The sequence below is a fragment of the Prionailurus viverrinus genome, chromosome D1 (assembly GCF_022837055.1).
Source record: "Prionailurus viverrinus isolate Anna chromosome D1, UM_Priviv_1.0, whole genome shotgun sequence".
In the NCBI taxonomy this organism is placed as follows: domain Eukaryota; kingdom Metazoa; phylum Chordata; class Mammalia; order Carnivora; family Felidae; genus Prionailurus; species Prionailurus viverrinus.
The window spans coordinates 61,793,480-61,814,040 of NC_062570.1; the positions used below are offsets into that span (position 1 = coordinate 61,793,480).

General features: G+C 39.7%; 1 protein-coding gene and 2 pseudogenes across 1 annotated transcript; all 3 read right to left on the reverse strand.

Moving 5' to 3' along the window:
• Nucleotides 1-326: 326 nt before the first annotated feature.
• Nucleotides 327-1,262, reverse strand: LOC125177195 (olfactory receptor 52A1-like; annotated as a pseudogene).
• Nucleotides 1,263-8,130: 6,868 nt separating this feature from the next.
• LOC125146633 (olfactory receptor 52Z1-like) lies at nucleotides 8,131-9,086 on the reverse strand (annotated as a pseudogene).
• Nucleotides 9,087-16,823: 7,737 nt separating this feature from the next.
• On the reverse strand, nucleotides 16,824-17,774 carry LOC125146484 (olfactory receptor 52A1-like). The gene has a single exon (XM_047823218.1). It carries the CDS (start codon nucleotides 17,772-17,774, stop codon nucleotides 16,824-16,826), a length of 951 nt encoding a protein of 316 aa, XP_047679174.1.
• Nucleotides 17,775-20,561: the final 2,787 nt, after the last annotated feature.

Here is a 20,561-nt window from a genome sequence, read left to right on the forward strand (position 1 = left end):
TATGGTACCTTGTGGAGAAGAATATTTAAATGAGAGAATTCAATCAGGAATTGCAAAATAAGAAAAAAAAAGGGAAATGATACATATTCACTATTGCTGTTTCTACCACTCCCATTCTCATTACCTAGTAGGATCTAAATCCCACTGACTGATAGGTGTCATGGGCTGTGATGTGACAACTGCCTAAAATGCAGGCAAATTTCACAAAACAATTAAGGAGACAAGTCAAACATCATCAATAATATGCATTTTTCTGTTTTATTCTGTTTTGAGAGATTGTTATTTTGCATAAAGGAGAAGGTTGAAGATGTTAATCACAGTGCATTTTATGAATACAACATCTTTATCAGGTGAATGCGGATCTGCTTGGTCTTGGCACCGTAGACAAGTGGATTGAAAAACGGGGGGACCAGCAAGTAGAGGCTAGAAAAGAGGATGTGGATATAAGGGGGAACATGAGCACCAAACCTATGTGTGAAGAAGAAGAAGGCAAGGATGTAGAGCTGGAGAAAGACACAGATGTGAGCGATGCACGTATTGAATGCTTTCAACCGAGCCTCCTTCTGGGGCAGACGAAAAACGGTGATAAATATCTGTATGTAGGACAAAGTGATGAATATGAGGTCAAACCCTGCAACGGTGAATGCCACAAACAAGCCATAGATTTTGTTGACCCGTACATTTTCTGCAGTCATTTTCACAATGGCCATATGCTCACAGTAGCAGTGGGAGATGATGGTTGTATGGTAAAACTGAAACCGGAACTTTATCAGTATTAGGCACGGGGCTCCTAGGAAAGCGGCCCTGAGTGTTACCACAGCCGCTATTTGGGTGACTAGGCGGTGGGTGAAGATGGCAGCATGTCTTAGTGGATAACAGATGGCCACATAACGGTCCAGAGCCATGGCCAACAGGATGCCTGACTCTATGCACTGAAATGTGTGGATGAGCCCCATTTGAAGCAAGCAAGAATCAAAATAAATCTCTGGCACATGAAACCAGAAAATTCCAAGCATCTTGGGCACAATGCTCGTGCCAAGTACAATGTCTGTGACTCCCAGCATGCCTACGAAAATGTACATGGGCTCATGGAGGCTGCGCTCTGACCTGATGATGATCAGAAGCAAGGAGTTTCCAATCATAGCAATGAGATACATGACGCAGAATGGAATCCCAATCCATCATGGCACAGTCTCTAGGCCTAGGATCCCTATCAGCGTCAACACAGAAGGCCTGAAGACTGTGATGTTGGAAACGGACATAATGTCCTCCGGCCTCCAGATGAAAATGAAAGAAGCTTCTCAGTCAGTGGCACTCTTCTCTTCTACTCCTGTTTTAATTCAAAGTCATCATAGTGAGTCTCTGTGATTTTGTCAGAATTCAAAGACCATCTCATCCATCTCGTTTATATTATCAAAGGAAAAGATCCATACTTACACATCACTGTTTTCAAGAAGGACATCCATAAGTAATGTACCACAGTAAGAAGTTATGTACAAAGCAGGCCAACTGCATTAGAACCACCCAGATGACGTGGATAAAGGAGTAAATTGCTGATCTTTCGGTTATGTCCTTCTGGACCTGTGGATAAAATAATTATACTTGTTTATTTGCTTGGATATTGCACTTTAATCAGATTTTAATAAATCTCTCCCTATCCCACATTTCAGCTGTCCTTAGTGTTCTATTTTTCCCCCCAAACTCTCGGAGTCATAAACCATCAGTTTGGACAATGACATAATCAGACTCTAAACAGTATTTTGGTTTAAAAGGCTTCCTATGGGGGCGCCTGGGTGGCGCAGTCAGTTAAGCGTCTGACTTCAGCCAGGTCGCCATCTCGTGGTCCGGGAGTTCGAGCTCCGTGTCGGGCTCTGGGCTGATGGCTCAGAGCCTAGAGCCTGTTTCCGATTCTGTGTCTCCCTCTCTCTCTGCCCCTCCCCTGTTCATGCTCTGTCTCTCTCTGTCCCAAAAATAAATAAACATTGAAAAAAAATTAAAAAAAAAAGAAAAGGAGGGTAGTTTCTCCCAGTTTTTAGAATTTTCCAATGCCCTTATTTAACTTACCAGTTCACTCTTTCTCCCCCTACTCTCCATGGATGATGCTGAAACCTTCTCTATATTTTGTAGGAGGGTAAGTGTCTCCTGCTGGAACCTGGGGCCAAAGCTGAGAGCAACACCAAAGCCATTAGGGTCTCACAGGCTGAATATGATGGCGAGGACGGAGTTTAAGGCGAGGGTTCTTTACCTGGGAACAAGTTCATGAACACTAAAATTCTACTCATCAGTAGCAGAGCCTTGGGTGTTAAGGTTAGGAGCCAGAGGTGGAATTCAAGATCAGGCTTGAGATAGAGTTGGTGAGTGAAAATGGGACAGAGATTTTAATAGAGTTGACAGAAAGAACAAGGAGAAAGGAGAGAAGTTTAACTCCATCTGGAATTTGTTTTGGGGACTTGGGTGACTAAGGATTTCATTTAGTTATTCACACATGTAGAAACCACTTTTAACACATGTGTTAATGGATAGCCTGGTGTTTCCTCAACTATTTTGAGCAACTATAGGTCTCATTTTAAATCTTTATGTAAATGTAGATCTATATCTTGATTCTGTATCCTGCTTTTGGATCTAATGCCTATTTTGTCAGAGTCACAGTGCTGCAAGTATCTGATTTTATATTACATAAGTCCATATCTAATTGGTCAAGTAATTTTTTTAATTTTTCTGAGTACTTTATATGTTTTTCTTTTACATAAACACTACAATTCAGAATGCATAAAAATAGAGCAATGACACAAATATAAAAGTTAAAATCATAAAATTCTTGGGAAAAAACATAGAGGTACATTTTCATGACCTTGGATTGAACAATAGATTCTCAAAAGCCACACCAAAGCCTGAGGAGAAAAATAAACAACATAGATAAATGGACTTCATCAAAATTAAAATTTCAACATTATCAAATGACATTAACAAAAAGTGAAATGATAACCTACAAAACAAAATTTGCAAATTATATATTAATAAGGGATTAATTCCCAGAATATACAGAGAACTCAAACAACTCAAAACCAAAAAGATAAACAAATGAATTTAAAAATAAGCAAAGGAATTAAATAATTAATCCTCTAAAGAAATATGCAAATGCTAATAGCACATGAAATAAAAATCAAAACCACAACACGACACCACTTCACATCTACTAAAATGTGTATAATTTTTTAAAAAATTTTAAAACTAGGGGTGCCTGGGTGGCTCGGTCGGTTGAGCGTCTGAGTTCGGCTTAGATTATGATCTCCGGTTTTTGAGTTCCAGCCCCAGGTCAGGCTCTGTGCTGTTGCCTTGGAGCCTGGAGCCTGCTTTGGAGCCTTCTGTGTCTCCTTCTCTCTCTGCCTATCCCCCGCTTGTGCTCTGTCTCTCTCTGTCTCTCAAAAATAAATAAGTAAATGTAAAACACAGTTAAAAAATTAAAATACTAACAAGGTTTGACAAAATAGGGAACATTGGAACCATCATACATTGCTGGAGGAAATGAAAACTGGTGCACATTCTGTGGAAAACAGTTTGGCAGTTTCTTAAAAACTCAGGCACAGAATTACATGTAATGCAGTAATTCCACTCCTGAGTATGTACCGCCCAAATTAAATACAGGTATTCAAAGACATACTTGTACATGGATGTTCATTGCAACATTATTTACAGTAGGCAAGGGGTGGAAGCAGCCAAACTGCACATCCATAGATGAATGTAAAAAAACGATGTATACACACACACACACACACACACACACACACACATATATATATATATATATATATATATATATATAAAGGGAACATTATGCATCAGTATAAAGGAATGAAGGATAAAATCATGCTACAACAAGGATGACCTTTGAAAATCTTATGTTCAGTGAAATAAGCCAGACACAAAGCATAAATATTATATGATTCCACCTCTACAAGTAAACAAATTCATAGAAATATAAAGTGGGTTATAGGTTAACAGGGGAGTGGGGAATTATTGCTTCACAGACATAGGGTTTCTGTTTTGGTGATGAAAGCTTTTGCAACTGGTTGAAGTAGTAACACAACATTGCAAATATGATTAATTGCTCTGAATCATACACTTAAAAATCATTATTATAACAAACTTTATGGTATAGATCTTTTGTTATAATAAAATTTAAAAAAATATCAGCATGCAAACAATAAAATATATTAGCATTTATTGGGATTATGGGGAATTTGTAGATCATTCTGGATGCCATATTATCATTACAATGAATAATATGCAATAAACATTTCCTACATGTATTTCAGACACATGTACATTTTTGTTTACCATTTTAAATGATGTCATTTTTCATTTCATGTCTCTAATCATTCTAGCTACAATAAAACACTAATGTCTTCTCCCTCACCCCTGCCCCAAGTTTACTGAAGTATAATTGACAATCAGAAATTGCTTATATCGGATTGTGCAACTGATGACCCGATATATGTATACATTAAAAATACTCAGTAAGGGGCGCCTGGGTGGCTCGGTCGGTTAAGCATCCGACTTCGGCTCAGGTCATGATCTCATGGTCTGTGAGTTCGAGCCCTGCATCGGGTTCTGTGCTGACAGCTCAGAGCCTGGAGCCTGCTTCAGATTCTGTGTCTGCCTCTCTCTCTGCCCCTCCCCTGCTCATGCTCTGTCTCTGTCCGTCTCAAAAATAAATAAATGTTAAAAAAAAATACTCACTAAAACGAAGCCAATCAACATACCCATTACTTCACACCTGCACCATTTTCCTATGTTTTTTCTCTTTTGTGATGAGACTACCCAAGGTCTACCCGTCAACAAATTTCAAGTACACAATACAGGATAAGAAAATATGGATTTCTATGCCGTTCTTATGGAACTCTGTTGGCTTTACAAAGACTAGGAAAATAAATACAGAAATAAGGAAAAATAAATTAGGACACAAAACCTAGGATTTGCTTCTTTAACTTATATTAGCTAAAACCCAATTATAACACGATATGATTCTGCAACAGTTTTGACATGGCAAACTAGTATCTTTAGGCTCTTCCCACTTTTGGATACATTTTCCTAATACCCTCTGCTTCATGTCACAGCGTTTCACCATGTCTGAGACCACTTAGGGCAGAGTAGAAACCATAGGGAGAAAGATTTGTTCTGACTCCATAGTATCTCTATATCTGCTACTGCTCAGCTACCCAGATAATGTATTCTTTGACACTCTGGGTCTCAGAGTCTGATATTAAATGATCCGGCATCTTCCTCTCATGAAACATGGTTCTCACCTTAACAATCTCTTAGTGCTTTTTCTTCTTCTACTTCTTCTTCTTTTTTTTAATTGTACCTGGAAGAGTAGGTCAGTTTTCTCTAAGCCCCTCCAGGGCTCTCCGTTTCTATCGTGCATGGTATACTGTTTTTCTTACTCACTGTTACCCAGTGGGGGACTTTGTGGTCAAGAAGATGGTAGGATGGTAGGATATGGAGCATCCCCTTCAAAATTTCCAGGGCAACGACTCAGTGATTGTGCTTCTAGCAGCTCAGCACACACAATGTACTCCTGACTCCTTCAGCATATACCAATCCCTGAGCCCTCAACCTGAAAGCTTCTCTACAACTGAGGCTGACAACTCAATCATCGTTTATTCCTGTCATATTTCATACATTCTGGGTGGGAAATTGGTATTTTCTTAGTCCCTCACTGCCATAAATCAAGCCTTAAAAAGGCTTATTTTTTATTATTTTTTAATGTTTATTTATTTTTGAGAGAGAGAGAGAGAGAGAGTTAGAGAGTTCTCTCTCGCCTGAGTGGGGAGGAGCAGTGAGAGAGGGAGACACAATCTGAAGCAGGCTCCAGCCTCCTTGCTGTCAGCACAGAGCCCGACACAGGGCTCAAACCTCAAACCATAAGATCATGACCTGAGCCAAAGTCAGATGCTTCACCACCTGAGCCACCCAGGCACCCCCTTAAAAAGTTTTCTCCTTGAAGGCTCATTTACACCGCTCATTTAATCAAATATTTTGTTATCATTCTGTACTCTATTTCCTCTCTGACTCCCTTTCAACCCTTGGAGAATTTACTTCTGATCCAGAATCCTATTTGCTACAACTTTTAGCAACATTTTATGTGACTTCCGTATCTATGATGATGACCCATTCCAACCATTTTTCTATGAATTATTGTTAGCAGGGCTATGTTGAGTTTGGTGAGATCAGTTCTTTGATGTTTCTGTTCATAAAAGTTACCCACACCATCAAAATAAAATTTGCTTTTATTAAATTACAAATACATCAGGGGCACCTGGGTGGCTCAGTCAGTTAAGCGGCCGACTTCGGCCCAGGTCATGATCTCGCGGATCCGTGAGTTCAAGCCCCGCGTCGGGCGATGTGCTGACAGCTCAGAGCCTGGAGCCTGTTTCGGATTCTGTGTCTCCCTCTCTCTGACCCTCCCCCGTTCATGCTTTGTTTCTCTCTGTCTCAAAAATAAATAAACGTTAAAAAAAATTTAAAAAATTACAAATACATCATATGACACATTTCATTTAATTGTCAAGCCAATAAAGAAGGTACTAAAATAATTCCATTTTATTGGTCAAGAACCAATAGTTACATAACAGGACAATTTTATACAGTTAGTGTGGGACTGGCAAACCAAGATTTCTCATATCAAAGGGTTTTTTTTTTAACTCTTAAAATAGATTTCCTTGATCAAATTCAAGTGAATATAACATATATTTCAAACCAAAGTAGTTGTCCAGGATTCCAAGGGTCAAGGCAACACTCTTTCATTTCCCACATTGATTGTTTTATATATATATCTGATATTATATATATATATTGATTTATGTATACATATATATCATATATATATCATGAACATGCATGTGTATATATGTGTTTTTATAATGTGTATATAACATTGTACATATATTAATGTGTCTAGTGTATACAAACACACATCATATATACATAATAGAAAAAAAAGAAAAGAGGCTAACCCTGTAAAGGTTGCACGTGTTCAAGGTAATGCGTGAAATTTCATTGTTTGTCTATCTTCAAGAGTATATAAGGTCAGATTGCACATTCTCAGAGCATGTGCTAAGGCCTGCTGAAGGAGAAATTGTAAAAATACTATCTTGAATGGAGAAATTAAGGTACAATCTGGAGACAAGCTTCTATAAAATAATATTTGGTGTGAATAGAACCTTTTTAAATACAAATATGTGCAAACATCCTATTCAGTCTTTCACTGCCTTTTAATTTTGGACCTGGGTATGGTATTTTTCATCTGTTAGTCCCTCCCTTGGTGAAGACTCTGTTGATACCAGGATGCTTCATTAATGATTGGGCCAAACGTCTTCACTATGTAGGGAACAAAGTGTTAACTTTTAAGTAGTCTATGTGGTCTCAGGTGGGTTGATTTCACTTATTTGTTTTCATTCAGTATTATCTGTACATTCAATAAACGTATACGATGTGCCTTTTCTATACATAGGCTTTATATCAGTGATTCAGAAAATATCTCATTTTAGAACTCACATTTTAATTGCCATAAAAGGTACAATAGAAATAATTATTGTTTATTGTTTATTGTTTATTGTGGCTTCATGCTCCTGGCCCAAGTATTTACTGACTGTGGTGGGAGTGTTTTATATTTCAGCAGAACTTCAACTGTCTCTACAAACACTCAATGACTCACTATTTTCGCTTCCCAGGTCTACCCAAGACAATTCCATCTGGGTTTAACCCTAAAATATGTTTTTCTTAGTGTTAGATTGTGTATGCTTAAGAATAAGTTAAAATGCAAGATAATAGGATACCTAGGAGAATTGAGAATATCATTCACTTATGTTTCTCAAAAATTTTAAGAGCTTCGGGAAAATATATTGGAAACTTTGGCATTTATTATCCTTCTAGGTTTATTGAGAGTTACTTATGGATTCTCTTTATTCCCATTGCTCATTCAGTGTGTGTGGGCATGTGTGTGTGTGTGTGTGTGTGTGTGTGTGTGTGTGTGTGTGTGTGACAGAGAGAGAGAGAGCGAGAGAGAGAGAAAAGTGTGTGGGGGGGTGGCTATTCAGAAATAGCCAGCATTTCGCATTATTCTTCATTTTAACAACGTGTGCTGATGGGGGAGAAAAGCAAAATTACTCGGTCTTGAATCTGTTTGGTCTTCACCCCATAAATGATGGGGTTTAGCATAGGGGACACTACCACATAGAGGTTGGCTACCAGGATGTGGATGTGGTGAGGGACGGTTTTACCCCCAAAGCGATGGGCAAAAAGGAAAAGAATGCTGGAGCATAGATGACACAGATGTGGGAACCACAAGTGTTGAGGGCCTTGAATCGGGCAGACCAGGAAGGTAACTAAAACACTGTACAAAGGATCATCGCATAGGACATAATGACGAACAAAATATCTAGTCCTGTAGACAGTAGGGCCACAGTCAGGCTATAAATGATGTTGACACTGATATTGTCACATGCCAATCTGGCAATGCCCATGTGCTCACAATAGGAATGGGGAATAATGTTTCTCCCACAATACTTAAGTCGGTGTACCAAGAAGGTGAATGGGAAGCAGATGATAAAGCTCCTGACAACAGCTGCGATGCCAATTTTCCCAGTGGCTGAGGAGGTTAAGATTGTGGTATATCTCAGTGGGTGACAGACGGCCACATAGCAGTCAAATGCCATGGCCAGGAGAATAGCAGATTCTACCGCAAAGAAGAAATGGATGAAGAACATCTGAGATACACAACTACTAAAGGATATATCCATGGAATGGAACCAGAAGGTGGCCAGCATCTTGAGGGCTGTGGCTGTGGAGAGCAGGACATCTGATGAGGCCAGTATGGAAAGGAAGACATACATAGGCTCATGGAGATGGTGCTCAGTTACAATCAGGAAGATCAAGAAGATGTTGCCTGTGACAGCCAAAATGTACATAGAACAGATAGGGATGGAGATCCAGGTATGAGAATCTTCCAGTCCTGGGATTCCAGTCAGGACATACCACATATCCTGGGGATGGGCGTGATTGTAAGAGAAAGGGGCCATCTGGGGCAGTATATTCCAGACCTAGTATCTGGATTAAAGACCACAGGGCTGACTGACGATTGAGGAGCAGCACTTTAGGTTGAATGATATCTGATTAGATTGTTTTGCAATATTTTCTTCTCTGTGAAAAGATAATGAGATGTATTAATGAGCCTAAAACTGCACTCTGATTCCTTCCATGGAAGAATTAAGTCATATCTTGGGAAAAAAATGCTTCACGTTAATAAGTGCTTAATATGTGCCATAGCACTTTATAAATATCACCTTATTAAATCTTCACAATAGCCTGTGGAAAAGACCTTTACAATGATCCTCAACATGGATACTGTTGTTATTCCAACAGATGCAAAAATATTCCACAGACTTTCAGCTTCTGTGAGTGAAGTGCAGTTATGGGGAGGGGATGTTTAGTGAGTGGGGCTTCATCAGGATATCCGAGATGGGGGAGTAGAGAGTCTAAATGATGGAGGAAACAGAAACAGAGGTAGAAGTGACATAAGACAAATTTTACAGATTTTCTTCTAACTTTCCCAGTGATCTTTTGGGACACCAGTGAGTGATTTATTTTATTGTATTCCTTTTTGTTGTGATATAGCATTATCACCACAGCTCCCCAACTTATAACTCTGGACCTCCGGGAAGCATTTTTTATACTATTACTTATGGCAGATTCTGACCGAATCATGCATATATGCATAGAGGCAGTGTGGTTAATAGGGATTGTGTACATCTGGGGCCCATAGAATTATATTTAAGTGATGGCAACATCCTATTCTGACTGTATTACCACTAAAAACTACTTAATGGGAAGCTTGGTTTCCAGTTGTGAAACACCTAAAAGTAAACATCAATTACAAATGTGGGTCAGTGGTTAGGGTGGTTGCCACTTAAGTCAGATACATTTTTAGCTCAGCAACAGATGAGATTAGGGAATTGACAAAATTACCATCATTAAGATCAAAATAATTATTACATTGAACAAGTTCAAAGTTTTGGACTTCAAGCTTCGGATCCTCTAGACAGAGATTGAGCTAATTTAGAGTATCCATAAAGGCCAAGACTTACTTTCGTATGCTAGACACAAATGTGAATTGGTAATTTTCACCCCCAATCTGTCATTTCTGTTTTATAAGGTGCAGACGGTTCAGCATGGTGAACTTGGCTTAGAAATGGAGTTTTAGGAGCACTTGGGTGCTGAGTTGGTTAAGCGTCCAACTTCAGCTCAAGTCATGATCTCATGGTCTGTAACTTGGAGCCCTTGGAGCCCTGGGTCAGACTCTGTGCTGACAGCTCAGGCTCAGAGCCTGGAGCCTACTTTGGATTCTGTATCTCCCTCCCCTGCTTTCACTCTGTCTCTCAAATATAAATAAACATTAACAAAAAGAAATGGGGTTCTATTCTAGCCTCATGTTCAGTGTAACATCTTTGTTATATAGGGAAGGGAGCTGAAATCTCTGAGGTTCAGTTTTTTAATCTGTGCTTAGCCCAGCACCTGATGTATAATGAATAGTCAGCAAATTTTAGGGGGAAATGCGTGCATGTATTTACATACATACATATATATGCATTGTCTTTAACTACTAGACTTGTTTAGTTATGAAGCCTAGCTTTTACTACTGGAACTTGAATCCAAATTCATTGCTTCTATGCACAGAATTCAGGCCCATATTTCAAAGAAAAAGAACTATTGCGTAACATATTCTAAAAGGAAAAACGCCTATTTGTGCCCTTTGCAGATGGCCCATTTAGGAAAAGAGTACAAAGAGATACTACAATTGCCCATGAGTCCTATTACAGCCACATCAAATGCCTCATAGGGCAAGGCTGAGAGAAATACAAGATGATCAGGTGCTAGGAAGACAGAGCAGCCTCTGGAGTTCCCTAAGATTTTCTTTCTTTCTTTCTTTTTCCTGTGTTTCCAGGTGTCTTTTTCTACATGTCTTTGCTGAGCAAAACTCAGCTTACTTACCTGTACTTTCTTGGATCCTGAAGGTATTTAACTGGTTGAGAGAGAAAAATAAAAGCAAGATGATGTTCAGAAGACAAACAGCAAATGTGGAGCTATTTATACCTCCTCTAGGCATCTCTCAGGCCCCAGACCTTCAGTCCCCAGGGACTGAACTTTACACACTGGTGGAAGGAGATGGCCCAGAGTTGGCTCCTGGGAGAAACACACCCACTGTCTCTCCCTCTACAGCATGTGCAGGGTTTCCTTGGTCCAGCACTCTGGGACATCCAAGTTAGCACACACTTGCATTGAGTACCCAGATCTCCTTTGCGTGGCAGAGATTCTTGCTAGTGCAATACTATGTTGTTCCCATGGAGGCATCTGCAAATGTAGACTGTGAATACCACATGTGGAAGGATTGTACGCTTTTTAGCGGGCACCTAAGACTAGATTCTGTCACCTTACTTACCTTGAAATTTTCAGGCTCTTTGGCTTTCTCTCTCTTCCATTGGTCACATGGTAGAATTCGCATCAGAAGGGTCCAGAAATGCCAGTAGCTACCATAGAGAGTTTTATTTGGATTTTGATGTGGATTTTTATTTTCTCAGGCTGAGAGGCTCTGCTTCTTTTCTTTCTCCCTTTCCTCCACCTCCTCCTCCTCTTCCTCCTTCTTCCTTCAGAGACAAAGAGAGTGGACGAGGGACATAGGAAGAAGGAGAGAAAGAATCCCGATTCAGTGCTCAGTGCTCAGTGCTCAGCGTGGAGCCTGACATGAGTCTTGATCTTACAACCTGGGATCATGACCTGATCAGGAGTCGAAGGCTTAACTGACTGAGCCACCCAGGTGCCTCTCTTCTCCTTTTCCTTTTTCTTTTTAAACTTTCTCTGTCCTGGTAACTTTTCTCTAAATGCATTGGGATTGTCTGGGGGGTTGGGCTAAGGTTCTAATTATAATCATAATCTTAATTTCACATTTCTTTTATTGTTTGATTTTCCTTTCTAAAAAAAAAATGGAGAATCCTTTCATATATGTAGTAAACCTTTTTTGTCTTTTCTATATCTATCACAGACCCTCACATGAATTTTGTCTCTCTTGGTTATTATTCTTTCTCAATTCCTATTACAATAGGTTCGCTTTTCCCTTCTGCACACTGTGGAAGGTAATCTGAGAAGCTGACTGCAATCATGCCCTTCTCTATCTCTCTGTGTGTGCTGCTAACTATCTTCTGTGGTGGAGCCCAATCCTCCTCCCCTTGAACAGGGATGACAGTTCTTGTGACCACATAATGTAGCAGGAATGATGGTGCTGTTCTCGGGTGACTGAGCCAATGTAATATGAAGTCTGGCAACTTCTACCTTGTTTTTTATTCAAAGCCAGGCACCCATATTAGGAATAGAACTCCACTGAAATCATACCAAAAATATGAAGAAGCTATCCCCATGGAGAGAGGGTGACTATGGAGATGAGCCCAAAGGCACCAGGCATAGGAATGAAGTCCATGGACTTTTCAACTCAGCTGAAGCTGAATTCTTAGTTGAATGCTGCCTATTGAGGTACCACAGCCCACTCCTTATGGAAACAGAACCATATGGTCAAGCCTTACCTGGATTGCTGACCCACAGAATTGTGAGAAACAACAAGTGATTGTAGTTTGGAGACACTAAGTTTGGGGATGGTTTGTTACACAAGAGATAACAATTATAACATAGCAAACATTTTGAAATGATTTCATAGTTTTCCTTTGGTCCTGACTTCAAACAATTTGTTAAATTTAACTTTTTTTTAAGTTTATTTATTTTAGAGAGAGAGCAAGCATGAACGGGGGAGGGCCAGAGAAAGAGGGAGAGAGGGAGAGAATCCCAAGCAGACTCTGTGCTATCAGCACGGAGCCTGATGTGGGGTTTGATCCCACTAACTGCAAGATCACAACCTGAGATGAAATCAAGAGTCGGCAGCTTAACCAACTGAGCCACCCAAGCACCCCAACTTTAAACGATTCTTATATCATATGATCTATTTCTTGTCTATTTCTCGACTGTCTTTATTTTCTTATTTTTTTCCCATATCTACCAATTATTCATAGAGAGAATCACTCTAGATCGAAGTCATTGTAGTTTGTCTAGGACACACCGGTGTGTGAGTGTGTCTGTGTGTGTTGTGTGGGTGTTCTTGCAGGGGAGACAGAGCATTTATCACAAGAAACATTTTTATTTTTATTTTTATTTTCTATTTTCGATTTTCCATAGAAGCTCTTCACTGGAAATGCTTCCTGTTTTCCAGGAATATTGATAACAGTTGTATACAGGAGAATGAGGGGGTTCTTTCAGAGTAAGGTGGTTACTAGTTTTTCGTCAGTTTTAACTGACAACCATTTCTGTCATGGTTTTTCCTCCCACAAAATCAACACTTGCTCAAGAGTATTTTCAAGCCTATTTCCATGCACTTACAAATACTCCTATTAAATCCCATTTGAGGAATGTCTGACACAAAAGGCCTCACCCTGTTCTCACTACTTTCCATCACAGGGTGGACTCTCTTTTTTGGCATTTGTGTCGGGGTTTGTGGTATGTCCAGTGTTTTTGCTAACAGTAGGCTACTGTCCCCCAACCCTCACTCCCTAGACAGTCTTTTGTGGTGTGGCTTGGGGGCTGGCTCAGAAAGTAGGAGATTGTTTTTTTCCCTATCTGTGAAAATATGGGTTGGCTCTTCTTCTGCCCTTTATCGATTGAGAGAGGGTAAGGAACGTGTAAACTTACTGAGATACAAGTGTCTAATGTTATCCTCAGGATCCCAGTAGCTTTCCTCAACATTTCACAGGGATTTTATGCTATCTTCTAGATCTTGTGTTACTGTGGAAATTGGCAAGGCCGTTCTGCTTTCCAGCCCTATAGGTATCAGCTCTTTGTTTACTAACTTATTCGTTTCCCTTTTGAAGCTACTAGTGTGTCCTTTTTACTACTCCCATTTTATATAAAAGCTTAATGATTGCGTGTCTGATTTTTAAACAGTTGAGCCAATACTGATGCATTACTATTAATCGAAGCCCACAGTTTACATCAAGATTCATCTTCTCTGTTACAGTTCTGTGGTTCTGATAAGTACAGATCCATCCAAAAGTAGAACTTTCCTATGGAATGATTCTTGAGCTGAAATGGCCTAAAACAAAGAAGCAATTACCATTAATTCATATGGAAAATGGTTTTAGCATTTCCGGTCCCCCAAAATAACCTCTGTTAAGGTTTTCTGGCACCTTTAGACGTGTCTTGCTAACAGATGCACAAAATTAATCAGGATAAAGCACAGATGCTCAGAGACACAGTTCAAAACTCTGGGGGGTTGATGCTGTGATGTTGAGTGTGGGTCCCCAGGAAGGCTGGCCTCCTCTCACTGCCTCTGTAATGGCTCAATGCAAAACAAACACTGAACACTTGTTTTGCTTTTTTTGTAAAAGTGAAAATACTCTTCAGAGTTCTTTCAAGTAGTGACAACAGGTACTGATGTAGGTCTTTCCGAAGAGTAAGGGGCATAACATGAACTTTCAAAAAGTGGGGGATACCTGTACATAATGTCATGTACCCACCATCACAGTATCATACCGATCACTTTAACTACTCTACAATTCCCTGTGCTCCACCCATTCAACCCTCCCTCTCTCTTCCTACACTCCTGGCTACACTCGTCTTTATGCTATTTCTAATTTCTATAGTTTTGCCTTTTCCAGAATGTCATATATTTGGATCATATACAGATGTAACCTTCTCTGGATGGCTTCTTTCACTCCAAACTGTGCATTAAAGGCTCTTCCATGTGTTTTCATAGCTTGATAACTCTCTTCTTTTTAATTTTTTTTTAATGTTTATTTGCTTTTGAGACAGAGACAGACAGATGTTAGCAGGGGCGGGGCAGAGAGAGAGAGGGAGACATGGAATTCGAAGCAGGCTCCAGGCTCCAAGCTGTAGCGCTGAGCCCGGCGTGGGGCTCGAACCCACAAATGGCAAGATCATGACCTAGGCCGAAGTCAGAGGCTCAGCCCACTGAGCCTCTCGGACACCCCTAGCTCTCTCTTTTTTTTAATCAAATACTCACATTACATTTTAAAGAGGTTCCACGGTCTGTTTTTCCCTTCATCTTAGTTGCCTCCAATTTTTGGCAATTAAAAATAAACCTGCTCTCAACATTTATGTGCATGTCTTTGTGTGGACATAAGTTTTTAACCCATTTGGTACCATATCTAGGAGTGCAAGGCCGACCACATGGTAAGACTATGTTTCGTTCGGTGAGAAATGCAAAACTCTCTTTCAGCGTGGCTGTACTATTTTGTATTTTCACCAGCAATGAAAAAGAGTCCCTATTATTCTATATCCTCACCAGCATTTGGTTTTGTCAGTATTTCAGGTTTTACCCATTCTAACAGGTGTGTATGCTATCCCATTGTTTTACTTTGCAATTCCTTAATGACAAATGATATTGAGCATCTTAAAACATGCTTAATGCTATTTGTTATGTCTTCTTGGGGTGAAATATGTTTTCAGATTTTTTCATGCTTTTTAAGCGACTTCTTTATTTTTCTTATTGTTGAGATTTAAAAATTCTTTGTATATTTTGGATACAAGTCCTTTGTCAAACATGTATTTTGCAAATACTTTCTGCTAGTCTGTAGCCACAGGCTTTCATTTTCTTAACTTACTGTGAAATTGTATTCTTTTTTCCATGGGTTCATGGTGGATACTCCCAATTTGGATTTGTGGGTTTGGTTTTTGGAATAGTCTTGTATAATTTCTAATATGTTCCTAGTCTACAGTGGTCCACCTATGTATTGTTTTAACTTCCCTGACTTTCTAGAACTCCTGTTTAGTGATATGTTGGTGTTCTTGGATTGACCCTATATACTTTTTCATACCAGCCCCCATAGTTAACACTTGTCCTTTTGTTCTGCTTTCTTATATCTATCATCTGAGAGTTTCACTGTTTTTTCTTATTTCTCATATTGTTGTTTAATTTACAAACTATCTTTTTGTTCGCTAATTATTTCTTATAGTCGTGTTCTGTTCTTTTTTTAAAAAAAAATTGAGGTTTATTTTTGAGAGACAGAGTGAGACAGATCAAAGCAGGGAAGGAGCACAGAGAGGGAGACACAGAATTTGAGCAGGCTCCAGGCTCTGAGCTGTCACACACAACCCTACTGGTGGCTCAAACCCATGAATTGAGAGATCATGACCTGAGCCTTAGTTGGAGGCTTAACGGAATGGGCCACCTAGGTGCCCCTTAGATATTTTTATCTCATTACATCCTTAAAGATTTGGCTTCTATGTACATGTTTGTTTTTTTGTTTGTTTCTTAGCACGATATGCTTAAAATACACCTTCTCAAAAAAAAACTTGTTTAGGTGACTAAAAAGTTCAAGCCACATGAAAACCTTGTTTTCTTTGAGTACCTACACATTCTAAAACAAAGAGGTTGGCAGTATTTGATTTCACTGATAGATCCATATTTATGAATCCTTCTGAAGAAGAATCCATAGAGAAGAAATTCAACCAGGAAATAAACAATAAAAGAGGAAAGGAAACAATATATTTTCACTATTTTGATCTTTATGTTTATTTGTCTTATTAGAGGGTATCATCCCTAAACTGACTGAATAATAGTTGTCATGGGGTATAATGATGTGAAAACCATAAAATGCAGACAAACAAAACAAATATACAAAACTGAAGAATTGCAGACAGTGTGGATTCTTAAATGTTAAATTTAATTTTGAGAGATTGCTACTAAGGCGGAAGGTTGAAGGAGTTAATCACAGTGAATTTGAGGAAGAGAACATCTTTACCACATGAATGCGGATCTGCTTGGTCTTGGCACCATAGACAAGTGGATTGAGAAATGGGGGGACCAGCAAGTACAGGCTAGAAAAGAGGATATGGATATAAGGGGGCACATGAGCACCAAACCTATGTGTGAAGAAGGAGAAGAAGGCAAGGAGGTAGAACGGGAGGAAGACGCATATGTGAGCGATGCATGTATTGAATGCTTTCAACCGAGCCTCTTTCTGGGGTAAATGAAAAACTGTAGAAAAGATCTGTGCATAAGACAAAGTGATGAATGTGAGGTCGAACCCTGCAACTGTAAATGCCACAAACAAGCCATAGATTTTGTTGACCCGTACATTTTCTGCAGCCAGTTTCACAATGGCCATATGCTCACAGTAGCAGTGGGAGATGATGGTTGTATGGTAAAACTGAAACCGGAACTTTATCAGTATTAGGCATGGGGCTACTAGGAAAGCGGCCCTGAGTGTTACCACTGCCCCTATCTGGGTGACTAGGCGGTGCGTGACGATGGCAGCATGTCTTAGTGGATAACAGATGGCCACATAACGGTCCAGAGCCATGGCCAACAGGATGCCTGACTCTATGCACTGAAATGTGTGGATGAGCCACATTTGAAGCAAACAGGAATCAAAATAAATCTCTGGCACACGAAACCAGAAAATTCCAAGCATCTTGGGCATAATGGTGGTAGCAAGCGCAATATCTGTGACTCCCAGCATGCCTACGAAAATGTACATGGGCTCATGGAGGCTGCGCTCTGACCTGATGATGATCAGAAGCAAGGAGTTTCCAATCATAGCAATGAGATACATGACACAGAATGGAATCCCAACCCAGCACTGCACAGTCTCTAGGCCTGGGATCCCTATCAGCGTCAACACAGAAGGCATGAAGACTGTGATGTTGGAAATGGACATAATGTCTTTGGGCTTCCAGAAGCAAATGAAAGAAGCTTCTCAGTCAGTGGCACTCTTCCCCGCTACTCTTGTTTGTATAAAGTCTTCATAGTGGGTCTCTGATTTTGTCAGAACTCTAAGATCATATCATCCTTCTTATTTATATTATGGAAGGAAAATGATCCACCGATACTCATTGTGTTTTCAGAATGGACATCCACGAGTAGTGTAGCACAATGAGAAGTTATGTAGAAGGCAAGTCATTTGCATTACAACCAGCCAGATCACGTGGGTAACAGAGTAACTGCTGATCTCTCTGTTATGTCCCTCTGCACCTGGGGATACAATAATTATACCTGTTAAACTTGCTTGGATATGGCATTTCAAGCAGAGTTTGATGAATCTCCATATTCCACATTCCAACTACCTGATAATATTCTGTTATTTTCCATTGTGTCTAGGTCTGGAGCTGACACTTTGGATCAACAAATCTGACTCTGACCAGTATATTAGTAGACAAATCTCCATAAGTTTTATATTTTAAAGGTGTTTTTTTTAATGGAGAGAGACAGACATCACAGGAGGGGCAAAGAGAAGGGAGAGAGAGAGTATCCCAAACAGACTCCATACCATCAGCACACAGCCTGACATGAGGTTTGAACTCACCAACCCCAAGATCTTGACCTGACCTGAAATCAAGAATGGCATGCTCAACTGAGACACACAGGAGCCTCTTTTTCTGTTTATTTCTTGATTTTTTTAAGTGAAAAACTCCCTATGAAAGAGAACAGAGAAACTGGTGACACCCATGAGCACAGTATATTCATCTATCTGTATCATTTGTATCTACGTAAGGCTGGATGTCTCTCTTTTCTTTGTTTTTTTCTTTTCCAATAACAATTTCACTTTTTAAATTTGAATCCACGTTAGTTAACATGTAGTGTAAGAAGGGTTTCAGGAGTAGAATTTAGTGATTCTTTGCTTAAATATAGTACCCAGTACTCATCCCAAAAAGTACCCTCCTTAATGCCCATTACCCATTTAACCCATCCCCCATCCACCACCCTTCCAGTAACCTCAGAGTGTTCTTTATACCCAGGAGGTTCATATGGTTTGTCCCGCTCTGTTTTTGTAGTATTTTTCCTTCCCTTCCCCAGATGTCCTTTCAAAACAAAGTAAATGAAGCGCTTTGCAAAGATCATCCAACCCCATGCACTTTTGGTGAGTCTGGGTGAAATTTCATGCCATTTTTACATGCCTAGTAAAACTCTATTTTATTTTGCCCACATACTAACAATTGAATTCCTGAAAATTAGTGGTGTGCTTAAATTCACTGACATTTTGGAATACCCATTTCTGAATACCTACATGGGAGGAATCTCTAGAAAACTTGGAAACTCAGAGGCGACAATGTATTGAAGCAAGAGGACTCAATCTTGCTGACAACAGAGTGTGGGAAAATGGGTACAGGGGTAATTCATTTGGCCAATGTAAGCTCATTAATTCTTAATGAAATATATATCACTTGAACATTTGAATTTTTCATGAGCTCAGGCATAAGAAATGATGCGAAAATAAAGGGGTGAAAGGACACGTTTCCCAACAGGAGTCCAATATGGAAGTAGGAATGGAAGACAGGGAGCAGACTTGGGATACCAGAAATGATGGAGGAGAGGGCTCAACTAACAAACATTGAATCACCTCGATTCACTGATGACTGACTTTTCTGAAAACTGGGCTCTTAGTCTAGTTTGGATACATTTGTATCTGAAAAGATCATTGCTTTTTAAAAATCACATATCTTAAATTAGAAAACCTCAAGCTACATTAGAAAGTTTCTATTTGGTGAAAACAGGGTTCAGTTGTTTCATTCTTTCCTAGTTGGTCCAACACTGTTACTTTCTGTCAGCAAGCCCATGATCATTTAATCATATACTTATTGTCACCAAAAATGCCAGTAATGCAGGAAGAGCTGTGGTTTATGTGGCTAAACCTCAAGTGAAGGAACCCACTCAACAGGTCCATTCTAGAAGCAAGTCTGTATCAGCTGATTCATATTTAGAATAGACTAGTTAGTCAACTAAGACATGATTTCCAAAGTTTTGCTCACCAATGTTTAATCCTAGAGATTCCTCGATCATGGATTCGTTTATTCACTTCTTCTTTCTAGAGTTAATCAGAATTAGAAGAGAAATCCTTTAGTACCATTCACATTGTCTGGCATATTTAACAGTAAGGAGCTGATGTGGCAGCATTACCTGACAGGTACAGGTGGTGGGAAGGCAAGTGGGAGAGGACCTAAGTGAGTACAGGGCAGGGGGGCTGGAGTGGTTATCACTGGAAAAGCTGGTATGAAACATTATTGGGTGAACTTGGGGAAAGGGACTTCATGCTTTGTTGTTGAGGGCCAGTTGTGTTTTTACAAGACTCCTGAAAACCATGGTCTGTCTTCATAACACCATCACTCATCACTCATCACCCACCTGTCATTCACTCTTTTTTCCCCTGAGACTCTCATCTCATTCACTTGTGCTTACGCTGGCAGCATCTCTTTCTTCTCTCTGCACCCTCTGGAACAGCCCGCTGTAAATATCATGAACTCTTATCCATTTGCTGCTCGGCCATCTGCCAAACTGTGCACATCTTTGGAATAGACTTTCCTCTCTTCGTTTGTCCCTGCAAAATGGACTTGCACCCTCTTTTGTAAATGTCTGAGCTCATGTTGGTGGGATCACACTCCAACAAAACTCACAGGAAGGTCTATATTTGCTAGACACAGCATAACTTTATTAAGCTTGAATTGGCAAG

Excerpts from the sequence above, each read along its gene's own strand:
- LOC125146484 (XM_047823218.1), bottom strand. The coding sequence starts at position 17,774 with ATGTCCATTTCCAACATCACAGTCTTCATGCCTTCTGTGTTGACGCTG.